Genomic DNA, 22502 nt, shown 5'->3' on the forward strand with positions numbered 1-22502 from the left:
GATTCAAGAAGTGGGAAAATAAACTCCAATTTTTTATGAGAAGAGTGACAACGTCACATTACAAAGGGGTGTAGACACAGGACGCTGTGATTCATAATAATTCCATACAATTATTATAATGATTTATGTCCAGGTGCAGTGGCTCACGCCTGTAATCCCAGCACTTTTTGAGGCCAAGGCGGGCAGATCACCTGAGGTCAGGAGTTTGAGACCAGCCTGGCCAACATGGTGAAATCCTGTCTCTATTAAAAATGTACAACAATTAGCCCAGGCGTGGTGGCAGGCGCCTGTAATCCCAGCTATCCAGGAGGCTGAGGCAGGAGAATTGCTTGAACCCAGGAGGTGGAAGTTGTCGTAAGCCGAGATCGTGCCACTGTACTCCAGCCTAGGCAAGAAGAGTGAGACTCTGTCTCCAAAAAAAAAAAAAAATTATTTACAACAAAGTCTTTGATTTTTACCACTTAAATCTGGAAAACTATATTATTCAGAAAAAGAAATAATGGAATTCCGAATAAAACAAGCCACTGATAATTCATTTTATTAAACATTCAATTAAATGTAATGGTTTTGCTTTCAAATTAACAGAGTGTGAGAACCTGATAGAACCTCAGTATAAGCACAAATCCTTAAAAGCTTTGATTGGTCTTATTTATTTCCTGTTATTTTCTTCAGATTATACTTACCTATTTTATTTTAAACTGTCTCTCTAGTAGAATAGAAAATGTATAATGATTCTCAATCATTTTTATTTGCCGCAGTACTTCTGAGAAATCTGTAGTGGTTGCTTACAACAGCAGGAAGTCTGTAAGAGAAGACAGTGAATAGAAGGGCAGCAAATATTAACATCTCTGGTGCGAAAAGAAGAAACTTCTCTAGTTACAACCACCTCACATTCTGATGCTTCCCTCAGGGAGGGCACATGAACCCCACTCCCACCTCTCATGCTTACCCCTTTGAAAATCACTGTAGTAAAAATCCAAATTGTGTTTTATCAGCTTCTATGAGGGCATTCTGCACACACAATGTTAAACTGAGTCAATAGTATTTGGGTTTCTGGTCAGAACAGTGGAGTATAACTGTAGTTTAAAAGGATCATTTGCATTACTTAATCCTTGACAGTAACTTTTCAGAAAAAAAAAATTAGAGTATTATTTATCTGAAATTTATTATCCTGAGTGTTAAAATAGACTAAAATGAATACTTAGATCTGATAATCATTTGGCTAGACCGTGGTCCCTGGATTTTTTAAAAATGCAATAAAACCTCACAAAATCAGATTAATTAGGGTTAGTTTCAGAGAGGGAAAAGTCAAAATTACTGAATTCTTAAAGAAATGTCATTTTAATTCAAGAATAATTTCCACCAGTGATTCTCAAACTGTTTTGGTGTCAGGACGCCTTCACTCTTAAAAATTATTGAGGCCAGGCACGGTGGCTCATACCTGTAATCCCAGCAGTTTGGGAGGCCGAGGCAGGCAGATCACTTGAGGTTAGGAGTTCAAGACCAGCCTGGCCAACATGGAGAAACCGCATCTCTACTAAAAAATGCAAAACTTAGCCGGGCGTAGTGGTGGGCACCTGTAATCCCAGCTACTTAGGAGGCTGAGGCAGGAGAATCGCTTGAACCTGGGTGGCGGAGGTTGCAGTGAGCCAAGATGGTGCCACTGTACTCCAGCCTGGGCAACAGAGTAAGACTCTGTCTCACAAAAAAAAAAATTATTGAGAACCCCCAAAGTTCTTGTTTATATGCATAATACATATTGATGTTTACTATATTAGAAATTAAACCTAAGATGTTTAAAAATTTTATTCATTTAAATATAAAACTTTTATATTTAAATACATTTTTTAAATAATAACTATATTTTCCAAAACAAAAAAATTTGGTGAGAAGAGTGGCATTGGTTTACATTTTTTGTACTTTTTTTTTAACATTTGGCTTAGCAGGATCGAGCTGGATTATCATATCTGTTTCTCCATTCAACCTGTTACAATATGCTCTTTTGGTTGGAATATATGAAGAAAAACCAGCACAAATATGTAGTTGGGAAAGGAAGAGCATTTTATTTATTTTTTAATTTTTATTTTCTTAGACACAGGGTGTCACTCCGTTGCCCAGTTGGAGTGCAGTGGCACAACCCCAGCTTACTCCAACTCTTGGGCTCAGGCAATCCTCCTGCCTCAGCCTCCCAAGTAGCTAGGACCACAGGTGTGCATCGTTATGCCCAGCTAATTAAAAAAAATTTTTTTTGTAGACATGGGGTCTTGCTATGTTGCCCAGACTGATCTCAAACTCCTGGGCTCAGGGATCCTCCCACCTCGGCCTCCCAAAGTGCTGCGATTACAGGCATGAGCCACCATACATAGTGTAGAGAAGCATTTTAATAACCTTCTCAGATAACTGTAATTTCTTAAAGGCTAACAATTTGGAATCTAAAACTTTATCAGTTAACTTTTTTACTCTGTTACATTAAAATGGTAGTCAATCTTGTCCTTTTTTTTTTTTTTTTTTTTTGAGACAGAGTCTTGCCCTTCCCCCAGGCTGGGGTGCAGTGGTGCGATCTCAGCTCATTGCAACCTCTGCCTCCTGGGTTCAAGCAATTCTCCTGCCTCAGCCTCCTGAGTAGCTGCGATTACAGGCGCCCACCACCACACTCAGCTAATTTTTGTATTTTTAGTAGAGACGGAGTTTTGCCATTTTGGTCAGGCTGGTCTCGAATTCCTGGCCTCAGGTGATCCACCTGCCTCGGCCTCCCAATGTGCTAGGATTACAGGCGTGAGCCACTGTGTCCAGCCAATCTTGTCCTTGAATGGACTTTTTTACCCAGTCATGCTTTTGTAACATCATGCATTGGTCATTTAGAAAATACTGGTTCACTGAGTTATACGGCGTTTCCTAATGTTGACATGTATTATTATATAATATCAAAAAAATTTACAAAAATATCACCATCAATTTATGAGGCAATTGGGAAGTTGTCAAACTCATGATGACAGAAACAAGTTTTCCAAAATTATAATTTTCACTTGAAAGCTCAAATTTTATTATTGCCAACAAATACCATTAGTTGTTTTCATTGAAGAGATTGACTCACTTTGTTCATTTTCAAGAAAAGATCTGCCATATCTAAGTCTGAACAACCATAGTTTGTCTGTTAGTCCTTCTGGTGTTCTGTGAAAAAAGTGGCTAGTTGAGCTGGTATTATTTCCTCGAGAAAACCCTCTGTATGCAACTGAGTGCATTATGTGTTCTTCTTACTTCATCGCACAGACAAAAGACATATTTAAAGGTCTAGATTTATCACAATTAATAATTTTTACTCCTTTATGAAGGGCATTCTTAAATGACACTGGCTTTCCCCAGTGAGTCTATGTAATGAAGGCAATGACTCCAAGTATGGTTTGGTGTCACTACCATGATTCACGCTGAGGGACCAGCGTTTTACCCACTGTTGCTTTTGTACCATCCATGCAAATGTCAACAGTGAACATGGCAAATAGCATCTTAGTATTACCACGGTCAATGCTGCTCTTGTTTAGGCCCTTTCTCTCATACGAATTTCCACTGTGGCATTCCAATGACCTTCAAGCATTGTTCTTGTTTGATCCTTTGCCACCAGTGTGATTTTTAAAAATTATCAATTTGATGTTGTGTGATTGCGAGAGAGTGATGAATTGGAGAATGACTCTTTGGCATTGTAATGAATGATGATGCATTAATTTAGATATAGAATGGAAGAAGAGCAATCTAATGGGGGGAGGCAGCACACCTGTAGGGAGGAGGATTATACATGCATTCAATATTTATTCCACATCTCTATGTGCCAGGCACTCTTCCAGATGCTGGATATATGATGGTGAACAACAAAAAAAAGACAAAGTATCAGCTCTCATAGCGCTCACTGGTAGAAAGGGAAGACAAAAGAATAAGCACAAGCTAATAAATATATACTATTTTAGTGACGATAAGATTTTTTTAAAGTGGAGAAAGTAAGGGGGATTGGGTGATCATCAAAGGGCTCACAGATTGGTGACATTTGTTTTTTAGTTTTCTGAGGCAGGGTTTCATTCTGTCTCACTTAGGTTGGAGTGCAATGGCATCATCTTGGCTCACTGTAACCTCAAACTTCTGGGCTCAAGCGATCCTCCTGCCTCAGCCTCCTGAGTAGCTAGGACTACAGGTGTGTGCCACCATGTCTGGGTAATTTTGTTTTATTTTTCTATTTTCTATAGAGAGAGGGTCTGGCTGTATTTCCCAGGTTGGTTTCAGACTTCTAAGCTCAAGCAATCCTATTGCCTTGGCCTCCCGAAGTGCTGGAATTACAGGCATGAGCCACTGCACCCAGCCAGATTGGTGACATTTGAATAGAGGCTACTTTATAAAAATAAAAGGACAAATTGCTAAATGAATATCCAATCAGGAGGGATTACAGCTAGCCTTCCATATATGTGGGTTCCTCATTTAGAGAGTCCGTATCTACGAACCCAAGCAACTACAGAAAATATTTGGGAAAAAAAATTAAAAATAATAATAAATAATAAAAATAATACAGATTAAAAAACAGTACAGGCCGAGTGTGCTGGCTCACGCCTGTAATCCCAGAATGCTGGGAGGCCGAGGTGGGTAGATCGCTTGAGGTCAGGAGTTCGACACCAGAGTGGCCAACATGGCGAAGCCCCATCTCTACTAAAAATACAAAAATTGGCTGGGCGTCGTGGTGCATGCCTGTAGTCCCAGCCACTTGGGAGGCTAAGGCAAGAGAATCGCTTGAACCCAGAAGGCAGAGGTTGCAGTGGGCTGAGATCACACTACTGCACTCCAGCCTGGGCGACAGAGTGAGACTCTGTCTCAAAATAAATAAATAATATAAAACAATACAGTAAATCAAGTGCAGTGGCATGCATCTGTAATCCCAGCTATTCAGGAGGTTGAGTCAGGAGGATTGCTTGAGCCCAGGGGTTTGAGTCCAGTCTGAGCAACACAGCAAGACCTTGTCTCTAAAAAATAAAAAAAAAAAGAAAATAAACTTAAATACATTTTGAAATTTTAAAAAGTCAATACACTGGCCAGGCGAGGTGGCTCACGCCTATAATCCCAGCACTTTGGGAGGCCAAGGCAGGCGGATCACCTGAGGTCAGGAGTTCGAGTCCAGCCTGGCCAACATGGTGAAACCCCATCTCTACTAAAAATACAAAAATTAGCCAGGTGTGGTGGTGGGTGCCTGTAATCCCAGCTACTTGGGAGGCTGAGCCCGGAGAATCGCTTGAACCTGGGAGGCGGAGGTGGCAGTGAGCTGAGATTATGCCACTGCACTCCAGCCTGCGGGACAGAGCAAGACTCCCTCTTGAAAAAATAAATAAATAAAAAAGGAAAAGGAAGAAAAACAACTATTTAAATTGTATTAGGTATTATAAGTAATCTATAGATGTTTTGAAGTATACAGGAGGGTGTGCATAGGTCATATGCAAATAATATGCCATTTATGTAAGGGACTTGAGCATCTATGCCTTTTGGTACCCAGGAATTGCCTGGCACCAATCCCTAGCAGATACTGAGCAAGGGACAACTGTATTTCCAATTAGGGAGATAAGTCAAGATTTTACAAAAGTGGTAGTATTTGAGTTGGCCCTTGTAAGAATTTTGAGTGAAGATGCGCTGAAAGGGCCAATCCAGATAAAAGGAAGAGTGTGAACTGAAGCTGGAAAGTGCGTCCTGTGTTCAGGAGATGACCACATCAGTTTCTTCTAATAGAGACAAATGGGGTCAGACAGTTGCAGTCTTTGAATGCCATGTTACTATCTGAACTTCATTCTCTAGTCTGTGGGGAGTCATCAAAGGTTTATAAGCAGGAGTGTGACAGACCCAGAATTGAATTTTTTGGAGACAGAGTCTCGCTCTGTCACCCAGGCTGGAGTGCAACAGCGTGATCTCAGCTCACTGCAACCTCCACTTCCTGAGTTCAAGCAATTCTCCTGCCTCAGCCTCCTGAGTAGCTGGGATTACAGGCATGCGCCATAATGGCTGGCTAATTTTGTATTTTTAGTAGAAACGGGGGTTTCTCCATGTTGGCCAGGCTGGTCTCAATCTCCTGACCTCGTGATCCGCCCACCTCAGCCTCCCAAAGTGCTGGGATTACAGACGTGAGCCACCGTGCCCGGCCTGAAATATATTTCTTAATAAGACCTGAAAGTCAAAACGACTCCTCGATCCATGAGCTGCAGAATGTCTGTTGTGTTTGCAAGCATGAAAGCAACATTCATCTGTTTGCATACCTCCACCAGAGCTCTTGGGTGACCAGTTGCATTGTGAGTGAGAAGTAATATTTTGAAGGAAATCCTTTTTTTCCTGAGCAGTAGGACTTAAAATAAAACATAAATAAAACGGTGGACTTAAAATACTCAGTTAACCATGCTATAAACATATATGCTGTCATCCAGGTTTTGTTGTTCCATTTATAGAGCACAGGCAGACTATATCTAGCATAATTCTTAAGGGCTCTAGGATTTCAGGGATGTAAATGGGCACTGGCTTCAACTTAAAGTCACCAGTTGCATTAGCCCCTAACATGAGAGTCAGTCTGTTCTTAGAAGCTGTGAAGCCAGGTATTGACTTCTCTCTAGCTACAAAAGTACTACTTGGCCTCTCCTTCCAATAAAAGGCTGGTTCATATATATCAAAAGTCTGTAGTTTAGTGTAGCCACCTTAATCAATTAGCTTAGTTAGCTTTTCTGAGTAACTTGCTGCGGCATCTACATCAGCACTTGCTGCTTCACCTTGCACCTTTAAGTAATGGAAATAGCTCCTTTCCTTAAACCTCACGAACCAGCCTCCGCTAGCTTCCACCTTGTCTTCTGCAGCTTCCTCACCTGTCTCAGCCTTCATTTTATCGAAGAGTTACGACTTTGCTCCAGATTAGGCTTTGGCTTCAGGGAATGCTGTGGCTGGTTTGATCTTCTATCCAGACCACTCAAACTTTCTCTGTATCAGCAATGTGTGTTTCACTTTCTTATCATTTGTGTGTTTACTGGAGTAGCACTTTCAATTTCCTTCAAAAACTTGTCCTTTGCATGCACAACTTGGCTAACTTTGGTGCAAGAAGACTGGCTTTCATCCTGTCTTGGCTTTCAACATGCCTTCTTCACTGAGCTTAATCATTTTCAGCTTTTTATTTAAAGTAAGAGATGTGTGACTCTTCCTTTCACTTGAACCCTCATTGTAGGCTGTTAATTGGTCTAATTTCAATATTGTTGTATCACAGGAATAAGGAGGCAAGAAGAGAGGGAGAAAGGCAGGGAGACTGCGGGTCTGTGGAGCAGTTAAAACATCCACAACATTTATGAATTAAGTTTGCCATCTTATATGCGCATGGTTCATGGTGCCCCTAAACAATTATAATAGTAATATAAAGGATAACAGATCAGCATAACATATACAATAATTATGAAAAAGTTTGAAATGTGGTGAAAATTACCAGATGTGGTGCAGAGACACATAGTAAGGCTGTGCTGTAGGAAAAATGGCGCAGATAGATTTGGTTCCATGCAGAGTTGCCACAAACCTTACATCTGTAAAAACAGTTACCTGGGAAGCGCAATAAAGGAAAGTGCGAGCCTGTAGCAGATGCACGTTCCATTTAGACATCCTCAGGACTCACACCAGCGAAGGGCCCCAGCTTTTCCATACCAGTAGCTGCCATTCTGAGACGAAAGTGCTTTTCCCCCACCTTTACACCTTGCTTTCTGGAAAGATAAGACCATAATGGATTTTGAACTTGCTTTTATCATTAAAGCCCAGTGTCTTACATTTCTCCGGAAAAGGAAGCAGTGTTTGCTATGGAACAAATAGTAGAATTTTAATACATAGTCCCCTGACCGTAGAAACTGAACCTCAGGTCGTATCCTGGCTCTAGGCCACCCGGTCATGGAAGAAGAAACTTTTCTTAGAATCTTTATCTTCTTGAGACAAGCTTGGAAATTACAACATATATGTACCATGAACGCGAAGTACCTGAGCTCAAAGCAGTTGAGCAATCTTAAGTGGGGGTGCCCGAAAGTGGTGCGTTCTGACCCCAAACGTCACACTACCCGTCCCTGGAGGAGCTGGTTGCAGCCCAGCTGCGTCGCCCCGCGCAGAGCGCCATGCAGAAAAAAACTACATTTTCCAGAGACCTCTGCGCGGCCGGGAGCACCGCGAGGAGGGGCGAGATGGGGGCGGGCCTCTGTGTGAAGGCCCTTCCCATTGGTGCGCAGTCCAAAGGGCCATGTAAACTTCTTCGCGATTGCACGGATTCAGGGACGCTCAGTGGCGCCGCGACGCTCCTTGGTTTGACTTTTGTTTTTCAGTTGCGTTCCCTGACTCGGAGTCTTAGTGTGTCGTGAGTATAGAGTTTCGGGTTTGGGGTGAAGGGGTTAGGTAAGAAGCCTTGGGAAGAAAATCTGGTTGGGGAGAAGTAACTGCGGAAGCAGTGCGGAGGAGAGGACGTGAGCCTGAATGTGGTGTCCGTGGAGGGGCTGGGGACCGGAGGAGGAAAGTTCCAATGTGCAAAGGGAGAGACCTCAGGAGTGCTGGAGCGTTGGGACCTGGAGCAGTGAGGGAGTCGAGAATGGGATGAAGTGGAAAAAGGAGTACGGGATTCGGGCGCCCTGGAGATGGCGTTCCGGTGTACTCTCACCCCACGCTGGTCTAGCTCTCAGTTTCCTCATTTGTGAAATAAGGGATAGTGAAAATACTGAACAGTTGTTGGGATAATAAAATAAATTGTACTGATTTGTCACATGGCTAAAAGAAAAAAATTCAAAGTGCTACACAAATGTTAATTGTTAGTAGGCAAGCTATAAGAATATATCTAAGCAAGGGTATTGGAGATAGGTGCAGAGACGCTAGCTGAAACCCGTTAATTTACCTATAAACAAAGGTATTGTTCCTTTGGAAGAGGCAATGAAGAGTAAGACGCGATTTCTGTCTGTAGGGAGCGCACGCTAGCATGGGAGAAACGATAGCAATAAAGCACTCTGATATGTTGACTTGTAGAGAATTTCAAAGGCAGTTCTTTTGCACTTTGATCATTTTTGCTAAATCATTTTGGATGGGGAGACTCAGGAAAGAGAAAAAGGAAGTGGTGTTTAAGACGAGTTTTCATGTACAGACTAGATTTTGTTAAGTGAAATTATGAGGGTTGTGGAGGGAGTTGTGTTCCAGCTAGAGGGAAGCTCATGAACAAAGGTATGGAGGCAGGAAAGTTATCTGGAAACGGTACATTTAGGAGAGTAGAGAGAAATAAGGCAGGAAAGTTAGGTTTGGCCCTTATGTAGAAAGCCATGAGTTCTAGGCTAACAAATTGGATTTAATGCTTTAGGCTATGAGGTGCTACTGATGTATTTTATTAAAGAAAATGGTCCAGGAGACGCAAGGAGTAGGTAGAACCGTTAAGGTGTTGTAGTGGTGTCGGTAAGAAGTATTGAGACTCTGAATTAACATGGTCATTGTGGAGATAAAATATACAAGATATTCATAAGGTTAGACAGGAGGTTCAGGAGAATGAGTGATCAAATGATGAATTTAAGTTGCCAACTCCCAGTTGCTTGCAAACCCTGAATTAGTAACTAAAATAGGAAAGTCAGAAGGGGCATGTTTGGATAAAAAGATGATGTGTCAGGTTTAGGAAATGTTAGCTTTGAGATGCTAAAAAAATACCTAACTTGAGTGATTTCTTTTTTAAGTTAAACGTTTCAAGTGCCAGTGGGACTATGGGTGAAACTGTCCAGTACATTTTTGTTAATTCAAATCAAGAGGTTGAAAGAGATGTCGTTTATTTATTCAACATGTAATTGTTACTTACTGTATGCCATGTAGTGTTTTAGATGACAGAGTTAATAATAAAAACAGGAGGAATAATGATGTTCCCAAAGAAATGGTTAGAGGAAATGATAAAGAAACTTGAAGACAGAACCTCTGAGCCAAGGGAGTAAAATTGTCAATAATAATAATAGTCCACATTTACTGAGTGCTTATATATGTGTCAAACACTGTCTCTCGGCCTTATATCCGTACACCAACCTATGACATAGAAGTAACTGAAATTTAGAGAGGATAACTTGCCTGAGGTACACAGCTAATAAGAGGCAGGGCTTTGACTCAAACCCAAGTCTGATATCAGAGCCCACGTTCTCAACTACAAAGCAATATTTATTTTTATTATTATTTTTTTTTCCAGGTAAGGTCTCACTCTGTCACCTAGGCTGGAGAGCAATGGGGCAATCTCAGCTCAGTGCAGCCTCTGCCTCCCAAGCTCAAGCAATCCTCTGCCTCAGCCTCCTGAATAGCTGGGACTACAGGCACGTGCCACCACTCCCAGCTAATTCTGTAATTTTTGTAGAGACAGGGTTTCACCATGTTGCCCAGGCTGGTCTCAAACTCCTGACCTCCAGCAGTCCATTCACCTTGGCCTCCCAAAGTGCTGGCATTACAGGTATGAGCCACTGTGCCCAGCCTATTTTAATTGTTTTTGAGACAGGGTCTTGCGCTGTTGTCCAGGCTAGAGTGCAGTGGCACGGTCACTGCTCACTGCAGCCTTGAACCCCCAGGCTGAAGTGATCCTCGCACCAAGCAGGTGGGACTACGTTGCCACTGTGCCCAGCTAATTTTTAAAATTTTGGTAAAGACAGGGTCTTGCCATGGCCTGGCCATGCCAAGGTCCGGTCCCAAAGTGATATATTTTTAAAGGGTAGTTGGCACTACCAGGCACAGTGGCTCACGCCTGTAATCCCAACACTGGCAGGCAGAGGTGGGTGGATCATCTGAGGTCAGGAGTTCGAGACCAGCCTGGCCAACATGGTGAAACCCTGTCTTTACTAAAAATACAAAAAAAATTAGCCACAGTGGCAGGTGCCTGTAATCCCAGCCACTGGGGAGGCCGAGGCAGGAGAGTCACTTGAACCCAGGAGGTGGAGGTTGCAGTGAGCCAAGATCGTGCCACTGCACTCCAGCCTGGGCTGAACAGAGTGAGACTCTGTCTCAAAAAATAAATAAATAAATAGGTAGTTGGCACTATCTAATTAAGAATACAAGTGAAGGAGTAACTATTGGATGGAGGAGGATGGAAACAGAAAAGAGCAATTGAATTTATTAATTTGGATGTCTGCTGACGAATAAGAGCTTGGTTAGGTGTCATAGTAGAAGCCCGAGGCCTGGCTCAGTGGCTCATGCCTGTAATCTCAGCACTTTGGAAGGCCAAGGGAGGAGGATTGTTTGAGTCCAGGAGTTCAAGGCCAGCCTGGGCAACATAGCAAGGCCCCGTCTTGCAACCAGAGAGGTGAGTGTAGACAACTTTTTGTAGACATGTGCAACAGTGAGGACAGTCACTATGAAGGAGAAGAGAGATTGCAGGTTGTTAGAAGGGTCTTTCAAAGCTTCAAATTACTTTTTTTTTTTTTTTTTTTTTGAGACGGAGTTTCGCTCTTGTTGCCCAGGCTGGAGTGTGATGGCGCGATCTTGGCTCACCACAACCTCCGCCTCCCAGGTTCAAGCGATTCTCCTGCCTCAGTCTCCTGAGTAGGTGGGATTATAGGGATGCACCACCATGCCCAGCTAACTTTCTATTTTTAGTAGAGATGGGGTTTCTCCATGTTGGTCAGGCTGGTCTTGAATTCCTGACCTCAGGTGATCCGCCTTCCTCGGCCTCCCAAAGTGCTGGAATTACAGGCAGGAGCCACTGTGCCCAGCCGCTTCAAATTACTCTTAAATGGCTTTGAAACAGTGAAATTTAAGTTGTCACCCATATCCGTACAATGGAATTTTATTCAGCCACAAAAAGGAATGAAGTACTGATACATGGTACCACATAGGTGAACCTTGAAAACATTATGCTAAGTGAAACAAGCCAGTCATGAAAGACCATAGACTATGTGATTCCATTTATAGGAAAGTCCAGAATAGGGAAATCTGTAGAGACAGTAGGTTAGTGGTTGCTTAGGACTGGGAGACAGGGATAATAGCTGAAGGACACAGGGTTTTTTTCTTGAAGTGACGAAACTTCTAGAATGGACTGTGGTGATAGGTACACGCATCTGTGAATACGCTAAAAATCATTGAATTTACACTTTGAACGAGTTTAATGGTATATACAAATTACATTCCATAAAGCTGTTTTTTTAAAAAAATGTTACCCATAATCCTTCCATGTCAATCCAATAACTTTATGTTCTAGGTTATTTGGACAAGAGGCAAATTGACCCAATTTGGAGATGTATTTTGGAAGGAGGTGAGTTTGGAGGAGGAGAGTAGTCTTTTGAAGGAGAGAATTAGAAGAAAGATGGCATATTTGAAGGGTTGGCTGTAGAAGAAAACAAATGGGATGAGAACAGCAGAAACAGGTTTTTAAATCTAGATTGAATAGACTGGCCAGCAGAAGAAAAGGATGTTTAACAGTCTTTCAAATTCATATTGAGAGTTGTATATATATACATATACACTTACTATGAGCCAGGCACTGTTTATGTTACTAGGGATACAGCAGTGAACATAATAGATAAAAACCTGCTGCCCTTAGTGAGTTTGCATATTCCAGTGTGGCGAGACAGACATTAAATATTAGATGGTTATAAGTGTTCAACTTTTTTTTTTTAAGAGAGGGTCTCACTCTGTCACCCCAGCTGGACTGCAATGGCGTGATCATGGCTCACTGCAGCTTTGACCCCCGGTGCAGGCGATCCTCCTACCTCAGCCTCCTGTTTAACTAGGACTACAGACATGTGCCACCACATCTGGCTAATTTTTTGTAGAGACAGGGTTTTGCCATGTTGCCCAGGCTGGTCTCAAACTCCTGGACTCAAGCAGTCTATCCGCCTTGGCCTCCCAAAGTGCTGAGATTACAGGCGTGAGCCACTTCAACTAGCCAAGGTTGTAAGTGTTAATGGAGAAAAGTAAAACAGAAGAGGGATGAGGTTGGTAGAGTGGTCAGGGAAGACTTCATCAAGAAAGTGGCATTTTAGCCCTGAAGGAGGAGAGGGATAAGCCACATAGATAAATGGGGAAAGAACATCATAGCAAAGAGAACTGTAGGTACAGGGACTCTGAGGTAGAAGTGCCTGGCACGTTTGAAGAACAGCCAAGAGGCCGGTGTTTTTACAGCAGTGAACAAGGATAAGAGTAGTAGGTGAGGTCACAGAAGTAATGAGGTTGGCCAGATCATACAGGACCTTGTCGGCAGTTTTAAAGACCTTGACCCTCTGAGTAAGATGAAAAGTCACTGGAGGCTTTTGGGCAGAGGAGTTTTGTGTTTTGACATGTATATATTAATGTGTTGAGAATACACTGTAAGGGATGAGGTTGAAAATGGAACAGGGGGACCAGGCGTGGTGACTCATGCCTGTAATCCCAGCACTTTGGGAGGCCAAGGCAGGTGGATTACCTGAGGTCAGGAGTTCAAGACCAGCCTGGCCAACATGGTGAAACCCCGTCTCTACTAAAAATACAAAAACTAGCCAGGCTTGGTGGTATGTGCCTGTAATCCCAGCCACTCGGGAGGCTGAGGCAGGAGAATCACTTGAATCCTGGAGGCGGAGGTTGCAGTGAGCCAAGATTGCGCCATTGCACTCCAGCCTGGATGACACAGCAAGACTTTGTCTCCACACACAAAAAAAAGTGTAACAGGGAGACCAGTTAAGAGACCGTTGTAGTCATCTGGGCAACAGATAACAGTGGGTTGGAAGCCAAGTGCAGTGACTCATGCCTATAATCCTATTACTTGTGTGGCTGAGGGGAGAGGATTGATTGAAGCCAGGAGTTTGAGACAAGCCTAGGCAACAAAGCAAGACCCTGTATCTAAAAAAACAAAAGCAAAAACAGTGGACTGGACCAGGGCAATGAGGGCATAGGTGATAAGTAGTTGTCAGATTCTAGATATTTTGATGAGCTAGCCAGTAGGATTTGCTAATGGGTCATGTGTGGCATGTAAGACAAAGAGAGGAGTAAAATTTCTTAAACCAAGTTTGTTTGTTTGTCATAAACAACTGGCAGCATAGAATTAGTATTTACTGGAATGTAGAATTCTGAGAGAAGAGCAGGTTTTTGTGGTGGGAGGTATGTATCAGGAGCTCAGTTTTATACTTGGCGAGCTTGGGAGACCTGCTAGACATCCCCATGGAGAGACGGAGTAGGCAGTTAGATGTGTGAGTCTAGAGTGGAGGGCAGAGTAAGGACTGAGGCATCAATTTGAAAACTACTAATGTGTACATGCTATTTAAAACTGTGAGACTTCAGGAGATCACCAAGGCAATGAGTAGTGACCAGTAAGAAAAGGGGACAACCAGGAAGAGGTGTCCTGGAAGCCAAACAAAGAAAGCTTTGAGGGAGTCAGGGAGAGAGGCACTGTGGGGATCTGAGCAGGAAAATGGTATATGGAAGTAACAGTGGTGATTATCTCTTTTCATACTTTTACACAAAATTCTTTCCCAAAGGACTGAAGATTTTTTTTTTTTTTTTTTTGAGACGGAGTCTCACTCTGTCGCCCAGGCTGGAGTGCAATGGCACAATCTCGGCTCACTGCAACCTCCACCTCCCAGGTTCACGCCATTCTCCTGCCTCAGCCTCCCAAGTAGCTGGGACTATGGGTGCCTGCCACGACACCTGGCTAATTTTTTGTATTTTTAGTAGAGATGGGGTTTCACCGTGTTAGCCAGGATGGTCTCAATCTCCTGACCTTGTGATCCACCCACCTCGGCCTCCCAAAGTGCTGGGATTACAGGCATGAAACACTGCACCCAGCCACAGGACTGAAGATTTTAAATAGATTATACCAGGTAGAAGGACATAACAGAACATCATCTGACTTGCTCAGAATCAGAGTGGATTGACAGCGAATGCTTGATTAGAAAGTTTTCACCAAAGCAATAAAAAAATCAGCCTCTCTCCCTCTCTCCTTCTGTCTCTGTCAATCATATAACATGGTATGGCATTCCCTTTCCAGCCATGAGGTTTATCTTCATGAAAATTTCTATAATAAGGTTGCTTAAAGTACAGGAGCTCAAGATCTTGCGTTATCAATTGAGATGGAGATTATGAAGAGCCTTTTAAAGTTTATAAGTAATTTTTTTTCTTTTGCTTAAGATAATAGAGAAAGCACGTGAAATAAAGATAGCATCAGTGGCTTTGTATTCATTTTAAATTTGATATAGTGGGTACTCTGCCTTAATTTCTATTTACTACTTCTGTTTTTGGAGAGGGGAGTGGGGGCAGGGGAAGTCAATATGTTGGTGAGGCTGGCCTTGAACTCCTGGGCTCAAGCGATCCTCCCTCCTCAGCCTCTTGAGTAGCAGGGACTATAGGTATGGGCCACTGCACCTCGCTCTATGTACTGTTTCTTGCTTATTAGAGACTTTTCTGCATCTTCTCCTCCTATCCTATAACTTCAAGGAAAAGATTGTAGATTTGTTTTTGTGTTGTTGCAGATAACAAGGAGACTTTTCTACTTTGTGTGCTTATCCATTTAAATATTCAATGCCATTCTGATTTTTATTTGAAAATAATTATGAGGAGTGCCTTTTGAAAATTCAAAAGGCATGAATTTCAGGATTTGGAGATACTTTAAAGAATACTACATTTTAGGCCGGGCGTGGTGGCTCACGCCTATAATCCCAGCACTTTGGGAGGCCAAAGCGGGTGGATCACAGGGTCAGGAGTTCGAGACCAGCCTGGCCAATATGGTGAAACCCTGTCTCTACTAAAAATACAAAAATTCGCCAGGCGTAGCGGTGCACACCTGTAGTCCCAGCTACTTGGAAGGCTGAGGCAGGAGAATCGCTTGAACCCAGAAGGCGGAGGTTGCAGTGAGCCAAGATCACACCACTGCACTCCAGCTCCAGCCTGGGCAATAGAATGAGACTGTCTCAAAAAAAAAAAAAGAAAAAAACTACGTTTTTAAACATCAGATTCTTTCCAAGAAGCAAATATGATGATGTTGAAGAGGGAACCAGTCTATGCATCCTGTACTGTTTTTATTTTTCTATTCGTGGCCCCTAATTATGAATTTTTTGTGTATTTGATAGGTGTGAAAAAGACAGCATGAACTTTACCCCAACACAAACCCCTGTCTGCAGAAAGTAAGACATTTGCTTATTTTCAAGTTGTTAAGAAATCAAGACTTGTATAGCCTTAGTCTAAGTTAACATAGGGACTGGAAAGGTATTGGAAACATATTTCCTAAAGTTTTTTTTTTTTGAGACAGAGTTTCACTCTGTGCCCAGGATGGGGTGCAGTGGTGCAATCATTGCTCATTGCAGCCTTGACCTCCCGCACTCAAGCAATCCTCCTGCCTCAGCCTCCCAGAGTGCTGTGATTACAGGCATAAGCCACTGCGCCCAGCCTGAGACATCCCCTTTAGAAAATATGAAATGTTGGCCGGGCACGGTGGCTCACTCCTGTAATCCCAGCACTTTGGGAGGCTGAGGTGGGCAGGTCACAAGGTCAGGCGTTTGAGACCAGCCTGGCCAACATGGTGAAACCCCGTCTCTACTAAAAAAAAAAAAAAAAAAAAAATTAACTGGGCATGGTGGTGTGCACCTGTAATCTCAGCTACTTGGGAGGCGGAGGCAGGAGAATTGCTTGAACCCAGGTGGTGGAGGTTGCAGTGAGCTCAGATCACGCCACTGCACTCCAGCCTGGGCAACAGAGCAAGACTCCATCTCAAAAAAAAAAAAAAAAAGAAATGTTAAGTAAAATAGTATTTCTCTCACAAGTTTTTAATCACTGGGAAAATGTTTAAGTTTTTCTTCATGCTAGTTGACAGATTTTAATATCTCTGCATGCTTATTTGTTACAAGTGAGCACATATATTAACTATAACTCAGAGCTTCTGGTATAGTTTCTCCACTGTGCTATTTTGTTATGTTATAAATTGCAGACAACCAAATTGGATTTATTTTCACAGGAGGGTTTCTCTTCTTCTGTACTATTTTTGTTTTTTTTTTTGTTTTTTGAGATGGAGTTTTGCTCTTGTTGCCCAGGCTGGAGTGCAGTGGCATGATCTTGGCTCACCGCAACGTCCGCTTCCCAGATTCAAGTGATTCTCCTGCCTCAGCCTCCCGAGTAGCTGGGATTACACATGCGTGCCACCAGGCCCGGCTGATTTTTGTATTTTCAGTAGAGACTAGGTTTCGCTATGTTGGCCAGGTTGGTCTTGAACTCCTGACCTCAAGTAATCTGCCCACCTTGACCTCCCAAAGTGGTGGGATTACAGGCTAATTTTTGTATTTTTGGTAGAAACTGGGTTTCGCTATGTTGGCCAGGCTGGTCTGGAGTGGCGTGACCTCGGCACTTGAACCTGCCTTCTGGGTTCAAGCAATTATTCTGCCTCAGCCTCCAGAGTAGCTGGGATTACAGATGCGTGCCACCAGGCCCGGCTGATTTTTGTATTTTTGGTAGAGACTAGGTTTTGCTATGTTGGCCAGGCCGGTCTTGAACTCCTGACCTCAACTAATCTGCCTGCCTTGGCCTCCCAAAGTGGTCAGATTACAGGCATGAGCCATTGCACCCGGCCTGCAATATGTCTTATAGTACTACATTTTCTAATCATTACTACATGATCTCCCTTAGTTTATATTCTGTTTTTTTAAATTATCTTTTTCGTCTCTAATGGATTTTATTTTTACTTTAGAGACAAGGTGTTGCTATGTTGCCCAGGCTGGACTGGAACTCCTAGGCTCAAGCGATCCTCCCACCTCAGCCCCCTGAGTAGCTGGGACTGCTCAGCTACTCAGCTGTGCCACCATTCCTGGCTCTAACATGTATTTTGAATCCAGCTTTAAACCATTAGTACTTGGAAGATAATTAATAAAATTATTTACTATCCTGTAATATCAAACTTTCAATTTGTTTTTTCTTTTGAGATAGAGTCTCGCTCTGTCGCCAGGCTGGAGTGCAATGGCACGATCTCGACTCACTGCAACCTCTGCCTCCCAGGTTCAAGCTATTCTCCTGCCTCAGCCTCCCGAGTAGCTGGCACTACAGGCGCGCACTGCCACACCCTGCTCATTTTTTATTTTTGTATTTTGGTAGAGACGGGGTTTCACCATGTTGCCCAGGCTGGTCTCGAACTCCTGAGCTCAGGCAATCTGCCTGCTTTGGCCTCCCAAAGTGCTAGGATTACAGGTGTGAGCCACCGCGCCTGGCCAAGTTTTTTTTTTTTTAAATAAACACAGGGTTTCACTATATTGCCCAGGCTGGTCTTGAACCCCTGGGCTCAAGTGATTCTCCCACTTTGGCCTCCGGAAGTGCTGGGATTACAGGCATGAGCCACTATGCCTGTCCAAACTTCCAAATTTATGAGCACCTTAATTATAAGCACTTTGGGAACACAAAACCCCCTTTTATTTAGAAAGTTATAACTCATAAACTTTCGCAGAGTGTGATGAATATATCATTTCTAATTTCACGTAGGCGAACAGTTGTCTCCAAACGTGGTGTTGCCGTCAGTGGTCCCACCAAGAGGAGGGGAATGGCAGATTCACTGGAGTCAACCCCCTTGCCTTCCCCCGAAGATCGTCTGGCCAAACTCCATCCTTCTAAGGAGCTCCTGGAATATTATCAAAAGAAGATGACTGAGTGTGAGGCAGAAAATGAGGACTTGCTGAAGAAACTGGAACTCTACAAAGAAGCTTGTGAAGGACAGGTAAAGAAACGATGCGGCTGCTTTAGAACTCTGATGGAGTCTTCATAAATTAGAGATGCCCTACAAATGCCAGTTTATATCAGAAGCAGATGTTTTATAAAAATACTCCTTTTTTATTCCCCAGCCCAGCTATTGCCCCTTCAGGCCCTCCTTGGATCATAACCCCCAAAACTGCCCTTCCTCTCAAATCTTAAATTCTGACATCTCCATATCTCTTATACCTAGTTCTTTCATCTCCTTATACCTGAGTAGTCCTTAACTTCTTTGTTACCTCCATAGCTTCCTGACTTTTCAGTTTTCTGAGTGCTTCAAACCTAAACCCCATGATGCTTTACTTGAGTAGTAACTGCAGTGCCTGCAAATGACCCCTTGCTTAATTATTCTTCTGCTCCACCTGCATAGCAAAAACTGAGCTGTGACATCATCCAGTTCTCTGCCACGTATTCTCCTATAGCAGGATTTCTTAACCTCGGCATTATTGACATTTTGGCCTGGATGATTCTTTGTTGTGAGGGGTTGTCCTGTGCATGATGGGAAGTTTAGCAGCATCCCTGGCCTCTACCCGCTGGATGCCAGTAACACAACACCCCCAGCTGTGACAATCAAGAATGTCTCCAGACATTGCCAGATGTTTCTGGAATGGGTGTATGGATGTACAGAGTCACTCCTGATTGAGAACACTATTGTAGAAAGGTCACAAATCAGTACAGAATGAATCGATGGTAAACAAATTCAGCTGTACCCTCAGCCATTATACAGCAGTCTTCTCACCTATCCATACTGGGTTTCCTCTCCTTCCACATCTGTGCCATACCCTTACCTCCAGCCTGCAACCCCTTCTTAGCCCTCCTCTCTCAACATCTTTTCTGCCATCTGCACACCGTTACTCCATCCGTATCTATCTCCTTCTTCCTTCCTTTGTTTTTTCTCTGGTTGCTTTTCTTTTTTTTTTTTTTGAGGCAGAGTCTCACTCTGTTGCCCAGGCTGGAGTGCAGTGGTGCAATCTCGGCTCACTGCAAGCTCCGCCTCCCGGGTTCACGCCATTCTCCTGCCTCAGCCTCCCGAGTAGCTGGCACTACAGGCGCCCGCCACTACGCCTGGCTAATTTTTTGTATTTTCAGTAGAGACGGGGTTTCACCGTGTTAGCCAGGATGGTCTCGATCTCCTGACCTCGTGATCCACCTGCCTCGCCCTCCCAAAGTGCTGGGATTACAGGCGTGAGCCACCGCGCCCGGCCTGTTTTTTTGTTTTTTTGAGACGGTGTCTTACTCTGTCACCCGGGCTGGAGTGCAGTGGCACAATCATGGCTCACTACACCCTTGAACTCCTAGGCTCAAGTGATCCTCCCGCACTCAGCCTCCCGAGCAGCTGGGGCTACAGGCACACGCCACCATGCCCAGCTAATTTTTAAAAAAATTGTTGTAGAGACGTGGTCTTGCTGTGTTGCCCAGACCGGTATTGAACTCCTGGGTTCAAGCAATCCTCCCACCTCAGCCTACCAAGGTGCTGGGATTACCGGTGGGAGCCACAGCACCTGGCCTTTACTCACCTTTCTGACTGTCTTTCTTCTTACTGCTTCAGGAACAAGGCATCTTTGCCTATTTGAGCTGGATTGATCCAATGCCTACTGTGGCCCTCATCCCTTTTTCCTCCTGAGAAACCTTGCTCCATCATCTTTCTCTGCTTTCTGTTGTATTTTTAACTTCTTACTTGATATTAGCTTTTTCTTCTCAGTATATAAACATACTCCAGTCTTTCCCAACTTAAAAGAAAAATGAAAAACTCTTCTTTTGTTGTGCCTCTCTCTCTAGCTACTCTTTATTTTTTATTTTTTTATTTTTTTGAGACAGAGTCTTGCTCTGTCTCCCAGGCTGGTGTGCAGTGGTGTGACCTCAGCTTACTGCAAGCTCCGCCTCCTGGGTTCACGCCATTCTCCTGCCTCAGCCTCCCGAGTAGCTGGGGCTACTGGTGCCCGTCACCAGGCCCAGCTAATTTTTTTGTATTTTTTTAGTAGAGATGGGGTTTCACCGTGTTAGCCAGGATGGTCTCGATCGCCTGACCTCGTGATCCACCCGCCTCGGCCTCCTAAAGTGCTGGGATTTCAGGCATGAGCCACTGCGCCCGGCCTCTCTAGCTACTCTTTTTATATAAATGGCTCTTTCTTTTCCCAGTCACACTTCCAGAATCTTTTGACTTTCCCATTCACTGAATGGGATTTTTTTTTTTTTTTTTTTTTTTTTTGAGACGTTGTCTCGCTCTGTCGCCCAGGCTGGAGTGCAGTGACGCAACCTCAGCTCACTGCAAGCTCTGCCTCCTGGGTTCAAGCAATTCTCCTGCCTCAGCCTCCCAAGTAGCTGGGATTACAGGTGCACGCCACCACACCTGGCTAATTTTTTGTATTTTAGTAGAGGCAGGGTTTCACCGTGTTGCCCAGGCTGGTCTCAAACACCTGAGTTCAGGCAACCTGCCTGCCTCGGCCTTCCAAAGTGCTGGGATTACAGGCGTGAGCCACCGCGCCCAGCTGGGAAATGTCTTGACTGCAGTTTCATCTCGGTCCTTGCCACGCCACTAAAACCGTGCCGTCTGTGGTCTCCAAATACCTCTTTGCCAAACTTTTCTCTTTTTGCCCTTTGCAGTGTCTGTCACTTTTGACCTCTCTTTTTCTAAAATTTTCTTCCTTTCTTGATTTCCTTTTTTTTTTTTTTTTTTTTTTGAGACGGAGTCTCACCCTGTCTGCCAGGCTGGAGTGCAATGGCACGATCTCGGCTCACTGCAACCCCTGTCTCCCGGGTTCAAATGATTCTCCTACCTCAGCCTCCCAAATAGCTGGGATTATAGGTGCCCACCACCACACCTAACTAATTTTTGTATTTTTAGTGGAGATGGGGTTTCACCATGTTGGCCAAGCTCATCTCAAACTCCTGACCTTGTGATCCGCTTGCCTTGGCCTCCTGAAGTGCTGGGATTACAGGCGTGAGCCTGGCCTCCTTTCTTGATTTCTGTGTCATTTTTCTTTCACAATTTCTATCTAACCTCTCTGATCAGCTCATCTCAGTGTTCATTAACAACTCTTTCCTTACTCTTAAATTTCAGAGTTCTTCCAGATTCTACTATAAATGACCTTGTTTTATCCTTGTATTACACTATTGCATACGTGATGATGACTGTTAAATAACTAACCCGGACTCACTTTTCTCCTGAGGCTCCTTTCTCTACCCTCCCTTCCCCACCCGCACATGTACTGCCACCATTTCGCCTCCCTCCGTTCCTCATGCCTTAACTTTTTCTTTATTCTTTGTCTTGGTAAATGGCATCAGTGCCTATGGTTCTTCCAGTCCCCCTACACCGAATCATTTGGCAAGTCCTGTTGATTCTGCTTCCTAAATATTACTTAATCCATTCCCACACCCACATCACTTTGGGCACGATGCTCACACAGACCCTTGAGTTGCGTCGAAACTGTGACAGTGTCCTCCTTGCCAGTACCTGCCTCTGGTCTCTTACATCCCCAGTTGGCCTCACACTTTTCACTCTAGCAGTACTGAAATATTTGTACTTGTCCAAATTTAATAGGCTTTTGTTTTTTGGAGGTTTAATTGTCATTTTTATCACATTATGTATGTATACAATGAATTACAGGGTAATTCGTTCCATTTGGGCTCCTGGATAGCTTCAGGATGGGAGCTGGTTGCCAGATGGCAGTGATACAGCATCTCTGAATACATTTACTGGGACACCGTGTGAGCCACCATGCCCAGCCTAATTGTTTTTGTAGATTCTACAAAAAAAGTGTTTCCAACCTTTTGAGTTCCACTGTGGACTTGTATGCTCTCCGTTT

General features: G+C 43.6%; 1 protein-coding gene and 1 long non-coding RNA gene across 16 annotated transcripts in view; one reads left to right on the forward strand and one right to left on the reverse strand.

The window, feature by feature from the left end:
• The window catches only part of CCDC77 (coiled-coil domain containing 77), a 47954-nt gene that overhangs the window by 1669 nt on the left and 23783 nt on the right, over positions 1-22502 (forward strand). For 3 of the 15 annotated variants that reach the window (XR_008670255.2, XM_055357469.2, XM_055357478.2), the window contains exons 1-4: positions 8251-8374; positions 12206-12259; positions 16044-16097; positions 18433-18664. Coding sequence is in view for 14 of the 15 variants with exons in the window: in XM_055357469.2 (XP_055213444.1) it covers positions 12243-12259; positions 16044-16097; positions 18433-18664 (303 nt within the window). In the remaining variant the exon portion in view is untranslated. Of the gene's footprint in view, positions 1-8231; positions 8375-12205; positions 12260-16043; positions 16098-18432; positions 18665-22502 lie in introns of those variants that run through there. The other 12 variants (XM_063693742.1, XM_055357479.2, XM_063693745.1 and 9 more) reach the window with 8 other exon arrangements.
• Positions 690-8128, reverse strand: LOC129525788 (uncharacterized). Its single transcript, XR_008670257.2, has 3 exons — positions 8008-8128; positions 7582-7739; positions 690-802 (listed from the first exon to the last, which is right to left on the reverse strand). It is a non-coding gene; the product is annotated as an uncharacterized lncRNA (long non-coding RNA).

Source organism: Gorilla gorilla, chromosome 10 (assembly GCF_029281585.2).
Source record: "Gorilla gorilla gorilla isolate KB3781 chromosome 10, NHGRI_mGorGor1-v2.1_pri, whole genome shotgun sequence".
NCBI classification, from domain to species: domain Eukaryota; kingdom Metazoa; phylum Chordata; class Mammalia; order Primates; family Hominidae; genus Gorilla; species Gorilla gorilla.